The sequence below is a fragment of the Neltuma alba genome, unplaced genomic scaffold (assembly GCF_004799145.2).
Source record: "Neltuma alba isolate B1F8T4 unplaced genomic scaffold, ASM479914v2 tig00010970_pilon, whole genome shotgun sequence".
Lineage (NCBI taxonomy): Eukaryota > Viridiplantae > Streptophyta > Magnoliopsida > Fabales > Fabaceae > Neltuma > Neltuma alba.
The window spans coordinates 42710-63737 of record NW_021635733.1 but is presented as its reverse complement, the minus strand read 5'-3'; the positions used below and the strand labels follow the sequence as shown (position 1 = coordinate 63737).

General features: G+C 34.9%; 2 protein-coding genes and 1 pseudogene across 3 annotated transcripts in view; 1 reads left to right on the top strand and 2 right to left on the bottom strand.

Moving 5' to 3' along the window:
* Window positions 1-21028, bottom strand: part of LOC114760362 (LEAF RUST 10 DISEASE-RESISTANCE LOCUS RECEPTOR-LIKE PROTEIN KINASE-like 2.5) — a 32675-nt gene that overhangs the window by 10113 nt on the left and 1534 nt on the right. Inside the window, exon 1 of one of the 2 annotated variants that reach the window (XM_028949627.1) lies at window positions 2413-2424. The exons of the other annotated variant lie outside the window; for it this stretch is intronic. The gene's annotated coding sequence lies outside the window, so the exon portion shown is untranslated. Of the gene's footprint in view, window positions 1-2412; window positions 2425-21028 lie in introns of those variants that run through there. 2 annotated transcript variants of the gene reach the window in all.
* On the top strand, window positions 398-7401 carry LOC114760305 (LEAF RUST 10 DISEASE-RESISTANCE LOCUS RECEPTOR-LIKE PROTEIN KINASE-like 1.2; annotated as a pseudogene).
* LOC114760304 (LEAF RUST 10 DISEASE-RESISTANCE LOCUS RECEPTOR-LIKE PROTEIN KINASE-like 2.5) lies at window positions 12841-13836 on the bottom strand. Its single transcript, XM_028949565.1, has one exon. The coding sequence runs from the start codon at window positions 13819-13821 to the stop codon at window positions 12841-12843; it is 981 nt and encodes a 326-aa protein (XP_028805398.1). The 5' UTR covers window positions 13822-13836.

Below are 21028 nucleotides of genomic sequence, written 5' to 3'. Positions count from 1 at the left end.
ACAGTCGTAGAATATGGTCATTTTCACAATGGTTGGGTCGAAAGAAAACAGAGTGCGGTCCAAAGAAGTGTTGGTGAAACGGAAAGAACAATTATCGTAACTTGGATGTCCGTTTGCTGACGATTAAAACGAGAGGGATCGAAATCGATCAAGGTGAAGTTTTGAGGGCGATTTGAGTGGAAGCCATGTCAGGAGACAGCAGGCACGATACTTCGAAACCTTCTCATCCACCGTAATGGAGTCGGCTTCCTCCCCAGAAAGGATAGGATATCACTTATAAGTGCGGCTGCGTGTTACGTGCTTATGACCATCTTTTGACTCGGGGGATTGTGGCAGAGTCGTTGTTAACAACAAGAGGTAGAAGAAGAAGGAGGAGTTGTAGAGTGTGTATGGAAGAATGGGACTATGGAGGTTCATTGTGCTGGAGAATGAGAGTGGCAAGCGGTGTTTTCTGCGACCACTTATTGTGACTGGGTCCAAAAACAGAGGAAGAGGAGAAGAGACAGGTCCTAATGGAGTTTATTATTATTATTATTTTTTTAATCCCTGCAAAAGCATAGCATTTGATGCCCTCATTACCATTTACCAAATCAATTTGCAATAATTTTTTTTAAAAACTGTTGTCCCAAATTTTATTTTTGGCTGTAGTTTATGTCTAAGTTAAAACGGGAATAAAGTAGCGAGTCTCTCAACTTGAAAATTAAGGAAGGAGGGGTAGGTTGACCAACATGCTACTGCTTTCTAGTTACAAGAAGCTTCTTCATATGACTGCTTAGAAATTTACCATTACAAAAATTGGTGAACTAGATAAATCAATATTTATTTTTTTCAGACTACATCATAAATTTGCATAGAGGGTTTGCAAAAATTCAATCATTCTAAGGCAGAGATTGTTTTCTTTGTATCGATACTCAAGCTAATTTATTTAACAGAAGTAGGATGCTTTCTGTTTATAACTTCATTATGTTTACCATAAAGGAAATTTTGTATATGATATGGTCTTGCAGCTGAAAAATTGATGAGTGGAGGAGAAGATAGGGACAAGAGAAGGGATGAGAATTTATGTCAGAGAACTAAGACCAAACTATAAGAGGATGGTGGTTGATGAGATAAAAGCAAGGTGATTGAGAAAAACAGAGGACAAGCTTTCCAAACCAGAAAAAATGATGATGAACGACATTGGAAGAGAGAGAGAGAGAGAGAGAGAAGCTTTCCCATCTAGAAACACAGATGAGGAATGAAGAATCAATACAGCAAAGCTAATCTCGGAGATGAAAAGCAGAGATGAGAGTTGGGGACTAGTGATGAACGAAGAATCCGAACGAAAGCTCTGCAATGAAGAGTGATGACCGGATTCTACCGCTGAGTTAGGATTTGTTTTTGTTTTCTTTCTCTTAAAAAATAAAATACCCAGGCCGCTCCTTAGAACATTTTCTCCGCATCATATTGCCCAGTCAGCACACCATGTAAGCAAACATAATGGAATTAGTGCCACATATGTCAAATTAAAATCTTTAATTGCTGCTCTAAGTCCTTTTCAAACTATAAGGATTAACATTTTAAATAAAAATAAACTTGAGGGATCAAAATCACAGGTTCTAAACTTCAGGAACTAACACTAAAATGAAGCTAAACTAGCGTGAGCAAACGTTGTATTAACCTTTAAATCAAAGTCAACTATAAACCCTTCATTTAGTTGGCCTAATGAGGCTAAATCTAGATGGCTTTGACTCCTTGAAGGGCACGCGAGTTGGAGACGGCTCATACATTCATTTTTTTTTTGGTTTCTTTCCAATAGGGCTCTAGATTGGGCTATGTCGTTTCCATTTGCACCTCAGATGTTTTGGGCTTTCACATGTATTAGCTCAATAATTGGACGACCCATGTCAATGAATTTGCCGGCCGAGTGAGATCAAGCACAGAACACAGCTCAGCCGCAAAACGGTCCTAGTTAGAAAACTCAATCTTGCGAAAGTACCAGTCATTAGCCAGTTTGAAGTTTGAGCTTCCTATATGTCAAGGCATAGTTTCATCAAAACCGCTTCATCAACGACACGTAACTACTACCTCAGTTTTCACAGGGCAAACCGTGTCAGAATAAATAGTAGTAATAATTTACCTTTAATTTCCTTCCATGTGCATGCAAAGGGCAGATTTCCTTCACGCATGCAACGACCAACCCCCCGGGGGTTTTCAAATCAAAGACTAAGGATATGACGGTGTAAACTCTCCATGGAATTGCTGTAATAGCACTCCAACAACAGATTGCACAAAACTACGTGCTACGAATTGCTTATTAGATATGAAATTTAAGCCTTGCACTTTATTTATGTGCACAGAGACTAACAGGAAATTAGAGAGAGAGAAAGATATGAGATGCAGATGCGATCAATTACAAGAAAGCGAAGGTACCTTTGCTGCAGCTTTTGGTTTGCGATACTGCCAACCCTGCAAAAGCATAGCGTCTGATGATTGGTGGGATTGTGGCCACAAAGTCCTCCAGATATCTCACACTCAGAGCAATCCATGGCTCTCCACCAATCAACCACAAAGCCATTGTTCATAGCTTCACCGAACCCAGTTACCAAGGTATCACTACTGATCTCTTCCCGCTTCATCAATCACCACTACTACCACCTTCTCCTCACATTCTATATTCAGCCCATATATTTCCCACCGCGTCGTCTCGATATATGAATGCTTCGATCCCTCATTTTTCAAGCACCCTATGGGGTTGGAAGGAAGATTATTGACTTTATTAGATACGCTGGAACTGAAGAAGAAACTCAGGTTCACATTCAGCTGATCATCAACACTCAATGGGAGGTTTCCTAAGCTAACATTGTGGCGTGCTCTGGGGCAGGATTGGCCCACCACATCCATGTCGACAAGTGTTAGTGTATGATTATGGTAGTTTATATCGGTGACATGGTATGTGTCACTTGGAAGACTGATAGTGGGTCGGCCATGATCGGAGCAGTTGAGACCAAAATCAGGGTAACCACAACATTCTAAGGCGGAATTGCTGTTCACCCAGAAAGGATACTGAATGGAAACTCCATTACCGCAACCAGCAGAAGGGGAACATATTGAAGAAGAAGAAGATACTTCGGCAATACTGTGCTCGAGGCAGAAGAAGGAGAGAGCAGCAATGAAGTACAAGGGTTTTGACATCATGAGCTCCAAGTGTCCGAAAGATGTGAAAAGTAAATGGTTTATTTACATATCATCCTAATGGTTTTCTTGCTATAGAAAGCATGAAACTGTGGATCTTTTTGTGAATATGAAAACATTATATATGCTGTGTATAATAGAAAGGAACAAAAGACTCCATAGATGGAAGTATTTCATGACGACGACATCAATTATCTCAAGTTTTATGAAGTACAATTAACGATTAAAGATGTTAATATTTCAACAAAAATCCGCGTCGTTGAATGTTCCCGTACGGTCTGCCGTTATGACTTTCCAGGATCATGCACGGTAAACTTCAAGGAAATTTGTGCTTGCCTGATTTCAAGGTTTTGAACATCCATCGAATTGGGTCACGGTTTTAGCATTTGGAAGATAGCGAGGGGGGTTATTCCGATGGTTGAGAAAAGTGGAAATGTGGGACAACTTCCTTTTCCTAGCACATCCGTTGCATAAAATTTGTTCCGGATTTTGCAACGGAAATTTTACAAATCCATTAGAAAGCAATTCATGATATATCTTCCTCTATTTTTGTCACAATTTTTATTTATTATGTATGGAAAATGGAAATCAGAATTCCCATCGCCGTCGGCTAGATTTTCAATGTCAATTACATTCAGCATCTCTCACTCTCATTTTCTTCGCCCTTTTTCCTGTGTAACTTTTTCAATTGTCGAGATGCTTTGGAATATCCTCTGAGATTCCAATTATTGTCAAAAAATAGTGTGCGTCTATATTTTTGGATTTTTTTTCAGAACTGATATTTTTTTTTAATTTTTTTAACTATAGAAATATGAAAGTGGAAAAAACTCAAATTCGAATTCGATCATCTCCACCATCAGTAGCGGCAGAGTAAATAGAAGACCCATTTGGGGCTCGCCGAAGGCCGAACTCTCACCGCCCGTCGCCTCTTTTGATGGTGATGGTAGTTTTTTTTTTTTTTTCTGCCAGAATTAAGTTATCTCAACTCTTCCATATTTGCATGACTAATCTATGAATATTAAAATATTAATTGACTCAGTTATTTATAATAAATAAGTGTTATTTTTTAGATATATTTTTATTAATTATGTATATTGAAAATTATATAATTCTTGCAATTCTGTGAAAATTAATTAGGAGGTAAAATAAATAAATGTGAAAAACAAAATAAAATAAGAATTTTATATTTAAAATTAAATTAGTTTTTAATTAGTTTTTATACTAAGTACGGAGTTAACATTACATATTCAAGGATTAGAGGCTGAGTCCTAGACAAGTCAAAGGCAGAGTTACAAATTTTCACCGACTGCGTGTCTGCGTATAACTTGGTTCAACATATATGCTGCATACCGTTTAAAAAATGCATATTTTTTAAAAAATAAGTTGCAATAAGTTTTTAAACAAATTTCAGATACTTTTGAAAAGCAACTTTGCAACGGGAGATTTTCAGTAATTTTTCTAATATAATATTCTCAATATTTTTATGTTAAAAATAGAAAATATTTGAGATCTCCTTTCATTATCTTCACTTCTTGAATTAATACTCAATAAAAAGGATTGTGTCTGGCAAATATTTTAAAGTTTGAGATGAGCTGGCAAGTTCTACTTCACCCAATAGTTGCTTTCTAAATTATTGATGCGTTTTGGAATTATAAATTATTAGCTTTTTAGATATGATAAGAGGATTGGAGACTTGTAATGTTAAAAAAGTAAATAATGGTTTTTTTATAAATTTTTGATAATAATTTATTAAAAATAAAATTATATTTTAAAACTATTTAATTATTTTTTCATATAAATCCTAAATCTCATTTTTATCGCAAGTTTATTTCATAAGAGTGTTATTTTGCACTTCAATTTTTCTAGTATCAAATCATGTGAAGCGATAATTAATTTGAGTTCAAAGGGGATGAAACTCTTACCAAGCATGTGTATAATTTGAATGGGTCAACGAACGTAACCCACATTCTATTTACTTCTCAGCAGGATTGGTTTGACTTTTCTTTTCAACGATTCTTTCCATTTTCTCTCTCTGTTTTTCCTTAGTAATAAATTTCTAATAATTTTTGTACACCATTCATGCTTGAGTTTGAATACTAATTGTCAGAAGGCGTCTGCCACGGAACATGCATGTTTCTTCACTTGTTGTGCATAGATTATGGACAAATTTTCTCATGGTCATCGCTAATAAAATAGCTTTAAGACGTCCATTACAAGTAAAGAAAATGACTTGTCCAGTCAAGATTACTGAACGAGGGCAATTATTGGTCTGGAAACGGCTTCATACTGAGGGTATTTTGGACAATTTAGACGTCAAGCAAGTAGTTGCATTGACCATCGTCTTCCACGTTTCCAGTCTAACACGTCTTCCTTATCTTGCACCTCAGCCAAATAATTAACTTGGTTGGGATGCAGAGTGGGGCCATCCAAAGAAACAATAGTGAAGAGGGCAATTTAGGCTCTGCCCTGCCATCATTATTGATGATAACGGCCACATAACCCCAACTGTTTCTTCTCTGTATAATCTAACTCCAACTTTAGGCTCTGCACCTGAACCTGATTTTCTATACTGTAAAAAGTAGTGGACGCTGTAGTTTTCTTAAATATAAATTCTGCTGCTTCTGTAAGGATACAACTCATCTCAAAAGTTAGTGGTAAATGTTAATGCATTCATCTACATGTCATAATTTCCCATTGCTAAATTGGATAACTTTTTTATCTCTGTATCCTTTGTTTTGTTCTTTCTTAATATGCAGATTCTAGCTAGTATTTAACCCCAGTTTGCTTTCTTTGTGTGTTATTGCTGGAACAGGACATTCAATGAGAAATAAAGTCATTGTAGGTAATAGATCTGCTTTTTGTTCTTTTCTTAACATGCTTTTTGTTCTTTTCTTTAGTAGTTTCTTTGACAATTACATTAACTGAAAGTCATTACCATTTTGTATCGCAGGTAGTGTTACTGCTGCAGTCGTTGTGCTTGTCATGCTCACTCTCTTTTATTTCTATCAACGTCGAAAGAAGACCGGTTATGCAAAGTCATACATACAATCACGTGCTGGTTCTTCTGTTTCCTCCATGAAGATAGAGGATCCTGAGATTAATGCAAGTAAATATTTTGGAGTCCCTGTCTTCACATATAGTGAACTTGAAGAGGCCACTAACAATTTCGATTCAGCCAGAGATCTTGGAGATGGACATTTCAGAATAGCATACTTTGGTAATACAGCGAATTTAGTCCCTCTAGAATCCTGACATTTCATAACTGTCAGTACTCACTTTCCTTAATCTTATGATGTATCATGTCCAGGTAAACTTCGGGACGGTCGTTATATTGCAATGAAGCGACTGTATGAGAACAATTACAAGATAGTAGAACAATTTATAGATGAAGTTCAGATCCTGACACCCTTACGTCATACAAACCTTGTGTCCTTTTATGGCTGCACTTCTAGGCACAGTCACGAACTCCTTCTTGTATATGAGTACATTCCTAATGGAACAGTCGCGGATCATCTTCATGGCGATCAAGCAAAGCCAGGCTCGCTGCCTTAGAATATCAAAATGAACATAGCTATTGAAACTGCAAGTGCTTTGGCATACCTTCATGCCTCAAACATCATCCATCGAGACGTCAAAACCAACAACATCCTCCTGGACAACTATTTTGTTGTTAAAGTTGTAGACTTTGGATTGTCCCGTCTCTTCCCAGAAGATGTCACCCATATTTCCACAGCCCCCCAAGGAACTCCAGGCTAAGTTGACCCAGAGTACCATGACTGCTATAAGCTCACTGATAAAAGTGACGTGTGTAGCTTTGGTGTGGTTTTGATTGAGCTGATATCATCATTGCCATCTGTGGACATCACACATCATCGACACGAGATCAATTTGTCCACCATGGCAATCAACAAGATCCAGAATCGGGCACTGCATGAACTGGTGGATCCTATGCTCGGGTTTGAGTCGGATCAAAAGGTGAGGAAGATGATTAATGCTGTGGCAGAGCTGGCATTTCAGTGTTTGCAGAATTTAAAGGGTATGAGGCCTTCAATGAAGGAAGTTCTGGAGATACTGAGGGATATAGAGAATGATGGGAAGCATAGGAGCAAGCCGGAGGTGATGGATATTTGTGTAGATCATGTTGGGTTGCTCAAGAATGATCTGCCTCCGCCTTCACTTGATTCTAATTTGGCAAGCAAGTCTACAACTTCAAATTCCAACAATTGAGTGGTGATCTTCTCTCTTTCTCATCTCAGCAAGTTATCCATCATTACTGGCAGAAGGAGCAGCTAATCTACCTATTCTTAGTCTCAAGTTTCTTTCACCTACCAGAGTGGATGGCTAGGAGAGGACATGTATATAGAAAGATAAAAGTTTCCCTATTTATAATTTTGATATGTGAAGGAGTTGGTTTTAAATAAATCTTCATCCCCCTCCTATTTTGATCTATTTTGAGATTATAGTGGAAATATAAGTTTAAGCACACGTAATGTGTTAATCCAAAAAAGATAAAGTAACCCCAGTGAAGAATGAAATAATGCCAACAAATTCAACTTTACAGAGTTATCTCATAAAGTCATATAGTCCTCCAAGTTCTAATCTTACAGGGGAAGACATGACAGGCTTTGGATGTGTTTCCAATGAATCTCAACTTCCTTTAAAAACACGAACATAGGGAAAGTGTTGGGATTGTTTTTGGAAAATTAGGGAAATAGGAAAAGATGCTTTTTGTGGGTCAGAACCTTGACTTTCTATTTTGGAGAAAGTGGTAGAAAATTAGGGTAGCTGTAGGGTGACTAAGGTCAAAGGCTATGAAGGGTTGTTTTTGATAATGGGAAAGTCGCCTTTTTGAGTTTATAAACCAGTTCCTTGGTTCAGCAGGAGGTGTGGAGAATTTGGAATTGAATTTGGCCCCGGGGGAAGAATAGAACCAACCTCTCGAAAGTTGGCAAGCATAGTCGGTTGTAGCATGTCCTCTGCCTGTGGCTTGTGTCTTTGTTCAGTGTTTGTCTGAATTTGTAATTGCTATCCTCTCCTTAATGCGTAATTAAGGGTGGAAGTAGGCAGAAGCCTTTCAGTAGCCTGCAGCTTGGCCTACTTTAAATCTGGTCTAGCCTGTTTAATAAATTTGTTTAATAAATAGATTAAGCCTAGGCCCAGGTTTATTTATGAACCTTTTTAGGTAAATAGACTTGGTCTCTTTAATTAAAGCCTAACCTACAAGTTTGGAGGCCTGGCTTGTTTATTTTGTTATTTTATAGAATTATATATAATATAATATAATATAAATTAATTTTATTTACATTATTATATATAATTAAATATAATACCACTTCCGGTCCTAATTATAAGATCTCGGCTGTATACTACAAACGATGTCTTATAATTACGACTGAAGGTAGTATAACCTAAATCAATTTATATTCCTATATTGATAATATAATTTGCCTTATATTTGAACTTTTTATGTTTTTTTATTGACTCTTAAAATAACTTATTTCTATAAAATTCTTCTTATTCATATAACCTATTGCGACTTCTTTTAAAATTTTGGAATGAGTCTAAGCATATTTTTATCAATTCTTTTCTTGACATGAAATATATTTTCGTAAAGTTTCAATTTGAAGATTATGAACTCATGGTGAAACTTTTAATGTTGTATCAGCAATGTACTTCATATATATATATATATTGGTTGATTAGCATGTCCATAACTTCTTGTTTAAGAACTCACAATATCATGTTGTAGTTTTGATTAATCTGAGGCTTACAATTGCATTTCTAGATTAAGTATATCTATTGTAAAACAACAATACAATTAAATAGTGTCCTCAATATTACTAACTTAGTTTATTTTACAAGAGCATCCAGTAAAAGAGAAATTATTTTAAAATCTTAGATTATTAATTTAATCATGATATATTTTTAGAATTGTTTATTGTCATTTAAATAAACAAATTATGTATGGCTAACCAAAAAAAATTATTGTTTGAATCAATTTTTAGGAGATATCATAATTAATAGAATTTTGTTATTTTATTGTAAATTTAAATTAAATTTATTTAAATATTAAATCATATGTAATTAAACGTTATTTAGCGCATAGTATAAGATCTTAAATAGGCTTGAGGAGTTATATATAGGACAATGCTTAAGTCAAATACCTTAGGTTCATTACATCCCACTTAGATTATTTTTACACATCAGCATTTAACCCAGTGAAACACTCTGTTAGCTTACTAAAATTTCAGTTTTTTTTTTTTTGGGACAAGACAGAGGAGCTATAGTAGGAACTAGGAAGAAGATGCTCGCCAAGTTGTCCCTCCCAAAACTAGCAATTTCATTGAAGAAGAAGATGAACTCATCATCAAAACTCCCATAGACTTTTCGATAACAAATACGGGGGAAAAACACGAGGGGATCATGATGCTCTCTATTCGATAGATTTCAATATGAACTTTCACTCTCTGCTTGCTCCCCTTCTCCTCTTTCGCTTTCTTCCTCTCTCTGGGAACAAGTCCCATAATTTCGCATCTGGGATCTCGTGATGAAACACATCTGAGGGTTCTAATTCCCGTTTGATTTCATATTATTTCATGAATCCTGAAATTTGATTGGGGTTTTGTGGTATGCTTCTTTAGCAGAACGAACCCAACAGCGTCCCCATGAATCGTGTGGTAAATCCTTTCAATTTTAGAGGGCTAACTGTGTGTTTAACAGTGTTAAGTGCTGATGTGTAAAAATAATTTAAGTGGCATCATCTAATTGGATCACTTCACTGGATAATAAAACTAATATTTTAATTAGGGGTAATTAATCTCCAAGTCCTTGTAGTTTCATCTGATTTTTAATTAGGTCCTTATAAATTTTTTTCTTTTTATCAGATCCTTTTACTTTCGTGTGTTTTTAATTAGGTCCTTCTATTTTTTTTCTTTTTATTAGGTCCTTATAGTTTTACTTATTTTTTAATTAGGTGCTTTGTAGTTTTTGAAAAATTATTTATTAACTTTACTCTTTAAAATTAATTTCATTTTTAAATTAATAATTATATAATTGGACAAAATAATTAATATAATCATTTAGTAATTAATAAATAATCAGAATAATTATTATACTTAAATATAAATTATTTATAATCATATTTTAATTTTAGAAAAATTTATTATTATAATTTGAATTTTATAATTATAAAAATTTGAATTGAAAATAAATAATATATTTGTTTAACTAAAAATTTAAAAGAATATTAACATAAGATTGTTACAATAATTTATTATTTTTAAAATGTTATTATTTGTAAAATAAAGAATAAAAACTAGAAGGACCTAATTAAAAACAAAGTAAAACAATAAGGACCTGATAAAAAGAAAAAAAAATTATAAGGACTTCATTAAAAATATATGAAAGTATAAGGACCTGATGAAAAGAAAAAAATTATAGGGACTTGATTAAAAACCAGTTGAAACTATAAGGACTTATATATTAATTATCCCTTTTAATTAAGTCCTTAAAAATATAAGCCTTTCAAAGATTCATGCCTAAACCTTAAAAACAGCCTGTATATAGACTCAGAATTTATATTTGGTTAAAGTATATTTTTAATCTTTTAATTTTACACAAGGTTTAAAAAGTAAACTTTTAGTTCTTTAACCATAAAACGGTTAACAAAAAAATGATATTAAGCTTTTAAATGCTAATAAAATAGTACTAAATGTTAATATATTAAGTTTAATATTCAAAACAACTATGATTGTTACAAAAAATTATCATTTGAGACTAATAATTTTGGGGTTAAAAAACTAAATGTATATTTTTTAAAGTTAAGGGATTAAATTGAAACCTTATATAAAGTTAAAAGACTAAATCTATACTTTGACCTTTATGTTTTTATTACAAGCTTAGATCTATTTAACTAAAACCTGACTTGACCTGAATAAAGTAGAATTTGTTCCATGAATATGCCAGGTTTTTAGCTTTTGATTGCATCTTGGAGTGTAATCTGTTCTATTACAGTAAAAATTTAGTTCAAAAAAAAAAGGCAAAAGTTTAGAGTTTCTGGGTTGGGTCCTATCAAAGAGCACCCTTTTATCAATATTCGGTATAATAGGGCAGGGGGAATTAGGAGCTAGAGATGAAAATAATGGGCTCAGAAAGTGGTCAAACGCCTTTGAGGGGGAGAAAACATGAGAACGTCAATGCGCTTCACTGTGAAGGGCTAGGGATGAAAATAATGGATGAAGCATATGGTTTCTTCCCTCTCTCCCTCTGATTGCTTCCTCTTATTCTTTTAGGCCATAATCTTTGTGATTGTGAGGTTTTTCTTCTTCTTTTTCTGTGATTTCTTCCCTCCTTTGTGTAACTTCCGTTAACCACGTTCTTGTTGAAACTATTAGGGGTATTTGGATTTGGAATTTCTATTAAGGGTAATCCAATTGTGCTTTACCATGTCAGTAAATTGATTTAATTACATTTGTAATTTTATGAAGTGTTATTATGCTCAAATAAATTCTTTCCTAACAAATAGCAGCTGCTGCTATTCTTTTTTTTTTTTTTTAACGTTGAAAATATAAAACATCAAGAGCACTAAAATTATGACATAATTAATAACACTATAATGAATCTTCCCACTGAGAGTTGATGATCACATCAGCTTCTATAATAATTCTTCCCATTTAAGCTGATGATGTCTCAAACTTCTACGCGGCTTCCCTCACAAAATAGTTGCATCGACTATTTTACCGGCTTAACGAACAATATCAACTTATTTGATGGGCTAATTGGCTGACCTTATTGGCTTATCTGATGATGTCCTGGGTCTCGCATGGTCCAATATTACATTTTCTATTAGTTCTAAATATAAAAGTCCAATATATTTTGTCTCTTATATTTATTTATTTTTTCTAAAGTAGTTTTTGTAATAGAATAATAATTTTAACTAATACACCTGATTAGTAAAGGTATTTTAGAGAAGACAACACCTATTTGTTACAAATAACTCACTTAATAAAATTTCTTATTCTGCTCAAATTAATCAATTCATTTTTATATTTAGAATTTGAGGTAATATTTTGTTTAAGGTTCTGGGCTGCTTAATGAGCAATTTCTTAAGGACCGCGCAGAGTATAAGGTAGTTGACGACGCTATGCTCGTATAGACTGATCAAGTACAGTCAGTGCAGAAAGTAAGGGTGGTCCGTTCATCCAGTGTGTTCAAAAAATTAAACTTACACGTCCAAGGGTTAACATTTAAAGAAGTCTCCGTGGGATAAGATTTTAGAGGTTAAACAATTAAACAAGGACAAGATTTCAGTGGTCGAATGCTACTTGTCAATTCTTAAAGTGACATTTCCATTTTTACTCCTTACACTGCTTGCCTATCCATTTGTCCACCCTCCATGACGGTGGAGAAGCTGCATAGCTTTGAGAAATTAATGAACAATCAAAATATCCTTTAACAAATGGATAAGCTCAAATCATAATGAACTCAAACTTATCGGCAAGCTTACAAATATAACATGCTAAGAATAGCTCACTAGTCTTAGAGCCCTTAGCTTCAGAGCCCCTGCCGCCAAAAAAAACTCAAAAAAGAAACAATTTAGCAACATTTGATAGTTGTACATACCATGCTATGAAGACCCCTCCGGCATTTCTTCCACATTTTTGAACCCTAGTGTTCCTCCAGTAGCATGTGGGAAGCACTTTGAAAACCCAAAATCTCTGTTGTGGTGGTAGTAGTAGTGATGGAAGATTCTAGTTCTAATCTTGGAAGGGAAGGCATGATAGGTTTTGGTGGCATTTCCAACAGATCCCATCTTCTTTCTAACATTTCAATCACTCTACTCATTGTAGGTCTTTGACTTGGAAATGTTTGGATGCACCACAAAGCCACAATGGTCATTCTCTTTGCAATATCATTTTCCCCTGCGTTATTGGCCCCATTATATCCCAAATTGCTGTCTTGCTCAAGTTGAACATAAATATAATCTGGAAAATATTTCTCAGTCGAACAATTGGTTTCAACATTCATGTTCTTTCTCCCTCCAACCATATCTAATAGCATCATCCCATAGCTATAAACATCAGACTTATTTGAAACTCCACCTATGTTTCTATTCCAGACTTCCGGAGCAAGATATCCTATTGTTCCTCTGGCTTCTGAAATTGAAATGGTGCTTTCTTTTTTAGGACAAAGCTTAGCAAGACCAAAATCTGAGATCTTGGGACAAAAGTTTTCATCTAAAAGGATGTTATGGGGCTTTATATCAAAATGCAAGATTCGAGTGTTGCATCCTCTATGCAAATACTCAAGTCCTCGAGCTATCCCAATTGCAATTTGGTACAAATTTTCTGAAGTCAACCATAGACTAGTTTTTTCTGCATTGTTGTAAATGAATTTGTCAAGCGATCCATTGGACATAAATTCATATATGAGAGCCTTCTTTTTGCCTTCAAAACAAAACCCAAGAAGTGTAGCAACATTTACATGGGAAGTCCCACTAATGCTGGCAACCTCATTGATAAAGTCTTCTCCATTCTCTCTTGATGCCTTCAATAACTTTACAGCAACAGGGCGGCCATCAAGGAGTTTTCCTTTGTATACAGAACTATAACCACCCTGTCCTAATTTATCTTTGAAAGACTTGGTCATTTTCTTGACATCTACAAATTTATATCTTGTGAGAGCTAAGGGACCACGATTTCTAATGAAGGCCTCAATATTTTGGTCATCCTTGGATGTCGTGCATAATCCAATTATTCGCCTCCATGATTTGATTTTACAAGAAAGCAGCAGTACTATTGCTCCACTAACGACTACAGCAGTAACACCAACTGAAATGCAGAGTGGTAATGACTTTCAGTTAATGTAATTGTCAAAGAAACCTCTATAGCGAAACAAAAAGTATGTTAAGAAAAGAATAACAAGCAGATCTATTACCTACAATGACTTTATTTTTTATTGAATGTCCTCCTGTTCTATCAACAACATACAAAGAAAGCAAAGTGGATTAAATACTAGCTAGAATCTGCATAATAAGAAAGAACAAAACAAAGGATACAGAGATAAAAAGTTATCCAATTTAACAATGGGAAATTATGACATGCAGATGAATGCATTAACATTTACCACTAACTTTTAAGATGAGTTGTATCCTTACAGAAGCAGCAGAATTTATATTTAAGAAAACACAGTGTCTACTTCTTACAGTATCGAAAATCAAGTTCAGGTGCAGTCCATTTCAAAGTAAACCCCAAGTTTAAAACTTCAGTTGTAGCTCAACAGGCTAGTTTAATTGTTAATGCCATATATGCCCACACTGATCACATCAGTCATGAGCTGGCATTTATGGGAATAGTTTTTACGATATAGTGTCTCCTCGTGAAAACTGCAAAAGAAAAAAGAGAGGGAAAAAAAAAGAGAGACAATGATTGACATCTCTTGCACAGCATACTTCGAAATTGGGGTAATCTATAGGTTCTTTGGTATAAATGTTAGAAAAATACATCTCGCGATCCTAGATAATTAGAAATTGAATGAAGTTGTAATTATCCTTGAGAGCAAGGATGGCATTTTTCCTAATACATTTTATCTTGTCGATTAAAGAAGCTTTCTTCTTTAATCCACAAGATAAAACGTAAGCGACAAGACAAGATATGGATAGGTCTTTAAGCGACATCAGCGTGCTCTGATACTAAATATAACAGTTAGTTTACTATTCGATTTAGTCCTAAATATAATATTCCAATTCATTTTGTCTCCTGTATTTATTTATTTATTTTTCAAAATAGTCTCGTGGTGGTGATTGTACAAGTTAAAAGATTTTTATTCTAATGAATATAAATAATAAGGATATTTTTAAAAAGACAATATCTATTAATTACAAATAATTAATCTAATTTTTTCAATATTCGTAAATCAATGATCTAACTTCTATATTAAGGATTATAGTTGGCAGATTATCTTGTACATATGTTTTCCTGAACTTCTTAGCATCTTTGTGGACTTGTCAAGGTTTTCTTCATTCTTTCTAGTGGGAGGGACCAGCAAGGACCAAGTAAAAATCCTCACTGCAAACTATGTTCATTGTCTTGCAAAGTTCCAGTACAAGTATGGAGGCTCCATCTGACGCGGTTGAAGTTAGATTATACAGAGAAGAAACAGTAGGAGTGATGCAGCCATTATCCTCAATGATGGTGGCAGGGCAGAACCTAAATTGCCCTCTTCATTATTGTTTCTTTGGATGGCCTCACTCTGCATCCCAGCTAAGTTAACTATTTGGCTGAGGTGCAAGATAAGGAAGACGTGTTAGACTGGAAACGTGAAAGACGATGACTTGGGCGTGTTAGGGATAGCAGTGTCAGAAGTAACTTTTTTTCAATCTGATTTTTACAGAAGTCATATTGAGTAAAAGTCAAATAGGGTAATGTGATTGATGTTTGGATTGAGTTTTAAAAAAAGTTAGTTTAATAAGCTTAAATATGTTTGGATGATAAATATAAAAGTTTGGATGTAAAATAACTTAAAAGGACATGAATTTTATTAAATAGTACATATCTAATATTAGATATATATATAATGTGACTATTTTTTAAGAAGTAAGGAAAATAAAATTATTAAAAGTAAAGAAATTTAATTTATTATTAGAAAGAAATTATATATATAATGTGACCATTTTAAAAGAAGTAATGAAAATAAAATTATAAAAAATAAGGAAATTTAATTTATTATTATAAACAAATTATATATATAATGTGATCATTTTAAAAGAAGTTTTAAAAACAAAATTATTAAAAAATAAAAAAATAATATTTTTGAAACAGTTTGCTCTACTAGAGATATAAGGGAAAAAAGGCTATGTGAATGAGTGGAGAGAACATAGGGAGATGACAGGGCAGAGGTGTGAGAGAAAGGAGAGAGAAGGGGTAGATGAGGGTTAGTGAAAATTTTAAAGGAATATTAACAATAGAATGACTTATCCACTGCCCACTGCTGTATTTCTTGGCTTTTGCGGTACTGAGCATTTCTCCCATAAGTCAGATGGGAACGAAAGTTGATCCAAACAAGTATGATCTTCAAACGCACCATCAACCCACGTTTTGCATGTTCCAATGCACGTTTGAATCTCCATCCAAACACACTCTTGCAAGTCAATGCTACTACTCGGTTGACGTTTAAAATGTCCAAAATACCCTCAGTATTAAGTAGTTTCCAGACCAATAATTGCCCTCGTTCAGTAATCTTGCCTGGACAAGTCATTTTCTTTACTCGTAATGGACGTCTTAAAGCTATTTTATTAGCGATGACCCTAAGTTTCTTATCAAGAAAATTTGTCCATAATTTATGCGCAACACAGTGAAGAAACATGCATGTTCCGCGGTAGACGCCATCTGACAATTAGTATTCAAACTCAAGCGTGAATGGTGAACAAAAATTATTAGAAATTTATTACCAAGGAAAAACACGCAGAGAGAGAGAGAAAATAAAAAGAATCGTTGAAAAGAAAAGTCAAACCAATCCTGCCCAGAAGTAGATAGAACGTGGGTTACGTTCCTTGACCCATTCAAATTATGCACAAGCTTGGTAATAGTTCCATCCCATTTGAACTCAAATTAATTATAGCATCACATGATTTGTTACTGGGAAAATTGAAGTGCAAAATAACAGTCTTTATGAAATAAACTTGCGACAAAAATGAAATTTAGGATTTATATGAAAAAATAATTAAATATTTTTAAAATATAATTTTATTAAAAATACAATTATTATTGAAAATTTATAAAATTATAATAAATAATTTTAAAAACCATTATTTATTTTTTAAAATAACAAGTCTCCAATGCTTTTATCATATGTAAAAAGCTAATAATTTATAATTTCAAAACGCATCAATAATTTAGAAAGCAGCCATATTAATTTTAACTTCCCCGGAAAAAAAAACTAATTTTTGGGGAAAATTTTTTGCCAACACCATTTGTTAAAGTTTTAAACACCTTTTTTTGGGGAATGGAAAAGTATTATTTTCATTTTCATAAATCTGTTACCGGCCACTCCGGCACGAGCCCGCCTGGAAAAGCTCGGCCATTCTCGGGGTGAAAGAAAAGGAGTGATGGAGGATTAGTGGAAGACCTCATCAGGAACCAAGGATGCTGAATGTGTCAAACTTGATCATCCCAAGAAAAGTTAAACCACAAGGGCAAGAGAAGATGGATTCCATTTTATTGAGTTTTACTGGAACAAGCCGTTTAGGCGTCTATCCCCTTTATCCAATTGAAGGCAATCAATTTGAATAAAGGCATCTCCGTAGTACTACCTCCCGTATTAATTATAAAAGCCAGTTAATTAATTTGAGAAGACTAAGGAAGTAAGTTAAGTTAGTTATTTGTCCTAAACAGGTATTGTCTTTCTTAAAATATCCTTACTAATCAAGTGTATTGACTAGAACTATTATTGTTAGAAAGACTACTTTGGATTAAAAAAATATAAATATAAGAGACAAAATGGATTGGGGTTTTATATTTAGAATCAAAATAAAAATCAAATAGGGCTTTATATTAAAAACTGGAGGTAGTAATAATTAATACGCAATAATCACAGCCTCAAGTACAGCACAGCTAAGTATGAATTTGGCAAGTAACGAATGCACACTGAGATCATAAAAAAGGAGAGAAGGAAGTGAAGAGGCACATACCGGGAGAATCATTTAGGTTGTACTGCACAAGAAACTCTTGACCTAAAGCTTTTAGAGGGTCGTGGTAACAAGTTTCTATTGAAACCGGCACCTGAATATGATGCTTACAATTGTCAACAAGGTAGGGGTCATTGGCGACATCTTCTGGACCAAAAGCATAATTGTTAGAACTGGGATTGGAGCTTGTCCGAGGCTGGCATGCGAATGGGACTCCCACAGACGAATACACTTGGCAGTCGTAGAATAGGGTCACGTTCTTCACAGATGGCTCGTCGTAATGGAAGAGATTGGGCGGGGCAATCACCGAAGTGTCGGACAAATGTGAGGAGGAGCAATTATTATGGACAAAGTCCGTTCGCACCAGGCTAGTTTCATCTTGTGAGAGTCCGGATCAATCCACGTGACATTGAAAGTCTGTGAACCGATTTGAATGGAAGGGTAATCATGCTCATCATGGAGACAATTGAGCTGGAACCCATGTTTGCGACAATACTCGGGTCCAATTATGTCTGACCAGAAGGGGTAATTGATATCTCCCACTGCTCCACAAGGGGTTGGGAGGCACTCCTTGTTTGGTTGGGAGCAGGAAAGCGGGAAAGAGGAAAGGAGGAAGGAGAAGGTGAGGAATAGCATATGGGCCTCCATTGTTAACTCCCTGCTTTATGAGGCATGCTGCCTCAACATTTGTCAGTCCCAGCTTTTGGTCTTGGGTCAATGCAGACTTTGCCTTCACAATGAGAGGCTGCCATCCTCTCATCATGTATTTTCTTGATTTTTCAGGAAGAAACCCCTCAATCCTAAAATCCTCTCTTCTTCCAAATACTCAATCAGGAAACACCACTCACTTCCCTTTCTCCATTTTCATACTATTTTCAAAACGGCCCCACTTGTTAGCTTTAATTACCTTTAATTACTCCTTCTAACAAAACTCTTATTGCTAAAATGATGCCATTATAGTCTTTTGTACACCAATACTACTATTAATATTTCTGTACCAATAAAATTGAAATATTTTATAATGCACTAAGGAGTCACACTATTTGAACATGGTCACATTGGGGAAATTTCCAGTTGTAAATGAAGATCAAGTTCTGTCTTTATTAAACGTGTGATTTTGTATTTCTATTTTTCCTATTACAAACTTGTTTCTTTTCCCCTGTTCAAAGGTTTTAAGGTTGATTGTAGATGTAGATATTGTTTTGATATAAAATATGATAACTATTCAAATTGATACTTAAAGCTACCTCATTAAAATTTAATTTGAGCGTGCTACAACCAAGAAAAGTTGGATTGCTGGTAAATAAAAACGAGCTGGGTACTATAGCAGATAAATCATATAGAAGCAAACAGGGCAACCAAGCCTTTTGTTTGTTTCATCGTGGATTGGGTACTTTATTTGACTAATAACTTTCAATTTTGTTAAGACTTCAACTATAAAATATCCCTATCGAACAAGCGAAAGGCTTATTAACAATGTGAAAGTGGACGGAAGCGATGTCAGGAGATACGCACGTGACTTCGAAACCATCTCTCCCACAGTAATAGCACGATATCTGTGATCATCTTTTGAACTCGGGGATTGTAGCAGAGTCGGTGCTAGCAAGAGGCAGAACAAGACGGAGTTGCAGAGTGTGCACGGAAGCATGCGACTAAAGGGATTCCTTACGTCAGAGAATAACAGTGTCTGGTGGTGCTTTCGATAAGCACTTGATAGAAAACAGGGGGTGAGGGGAAGAGACAGAACCTAACGGAATTAAAATAACTATTTAAAAAAAAAAAACATAAATCTGGATTATCTAAATTTTATCTGGACAATTTAGTTAAGATGAGCTCTGAATACTCATCTTTAAGATAAGCATTTAAACTCGTTCCAAACCTAATGGAATTATATATATATATTTTCAATGCCTTGTAACTTGGTTGCTTAATTTAGCATTTTCCTGGATGTACGTTCTACTCTGCATAATACATCATGCTAAACCCATGCCAAAATATGAAACCATATTGAATCTCATCTCTTTCATCATTTTCATCATGACACAAACACACTTCTCTTCCTATAACAGAACTAGCTCGATTAGACTAAAATCTTTATTTATTCAATCTTATTTCTAAAATTTAGCGAGCTTAAATGAGCTAGACCATGAGATCAAATTTGAATTACCAGCTCTACTAATAAAAACAAATTAGGATCATCATTTTGTGAAGCAGAGAAGAAGAAAACACACACTGTTGTGACTGCAACAAAAGTTCTGGTGTTGGTGTCTCTACTGGGTCATCAGGAAAATAAAGCCCACGTTGTTCATAACTTTGATTAGGACAGAAACATGTGAATCTATCAAAACTTACATCGTACCCACATCTCCCACCTGAAATTCTGCAATCTTCACACCGCCCCCTTCTGTCATTTCCCATTTAACCTCAAAACCTTGACCAATAATATGATTAGGGTCTACAGGATCCTCCATGAAACTTCCCACTATCTCCCCAAGAACAGGAACTGTAATACTAATTCCGCATCCCAAAGCAGCCCAGTTAAACGATCCGTCGTTGATCAGCATAAAGTATGCTTTGCGAGGATTACCATTTACGGGGCAGTCAAATGTCATGTTAGTCGACAGATTCACAAGAGGAGGCGTGTAGTCTAAAGATTCACAGTCAAATAATATGGTAGAGTTCACATTATTGGAAGTGTAGCTGAAGAAAGCATAACCCAACGTGATGTTGTTGAATTCGTTCGGACAGTCGGTGCCCCACCAATCCATGCTTGCTATTTTAAGAGTTCTTGTGGTTGAATTGACATCGATGACACGAAAGTTCTCGGACGCGATGTTCATAGTAACATTGTCTCCTTCACAATCCAGTTTGAAGCTTGGATGCCGACAATAACCAGGCCGTGAATCGAACCAGAATAGATAACCAAGGTTGGTGAAGTTTCCGCAGTTAAACGGCTCGCAAGCTGAGAACCGTTCATCAGCAACGGTGAAATATTCTGGGAACAAGGGAATGAAAAAGAGGAAGGTCTTGAAGAAGAGTAGTTGAGAGGGAAGAACACAATTAGGATGACCCATGTACGGTATGATTGCAACGAAGCTCTGTGTTTGAAATGGCCAATAGCGATGACAGGAATAAAATTAAATCAAAGTCAAACGATAAACCCTTCATGTA

What these genes read in the sequence shown, in the direction of transcription:
- LOC114760304 (XM_028949565.1), bottom strand. Translation starts at nt 13,821, where the DNA reads ATGACCAAGTCTTTCAAAGATAAATTAGGACAGGGTGGTTATAGTTCT.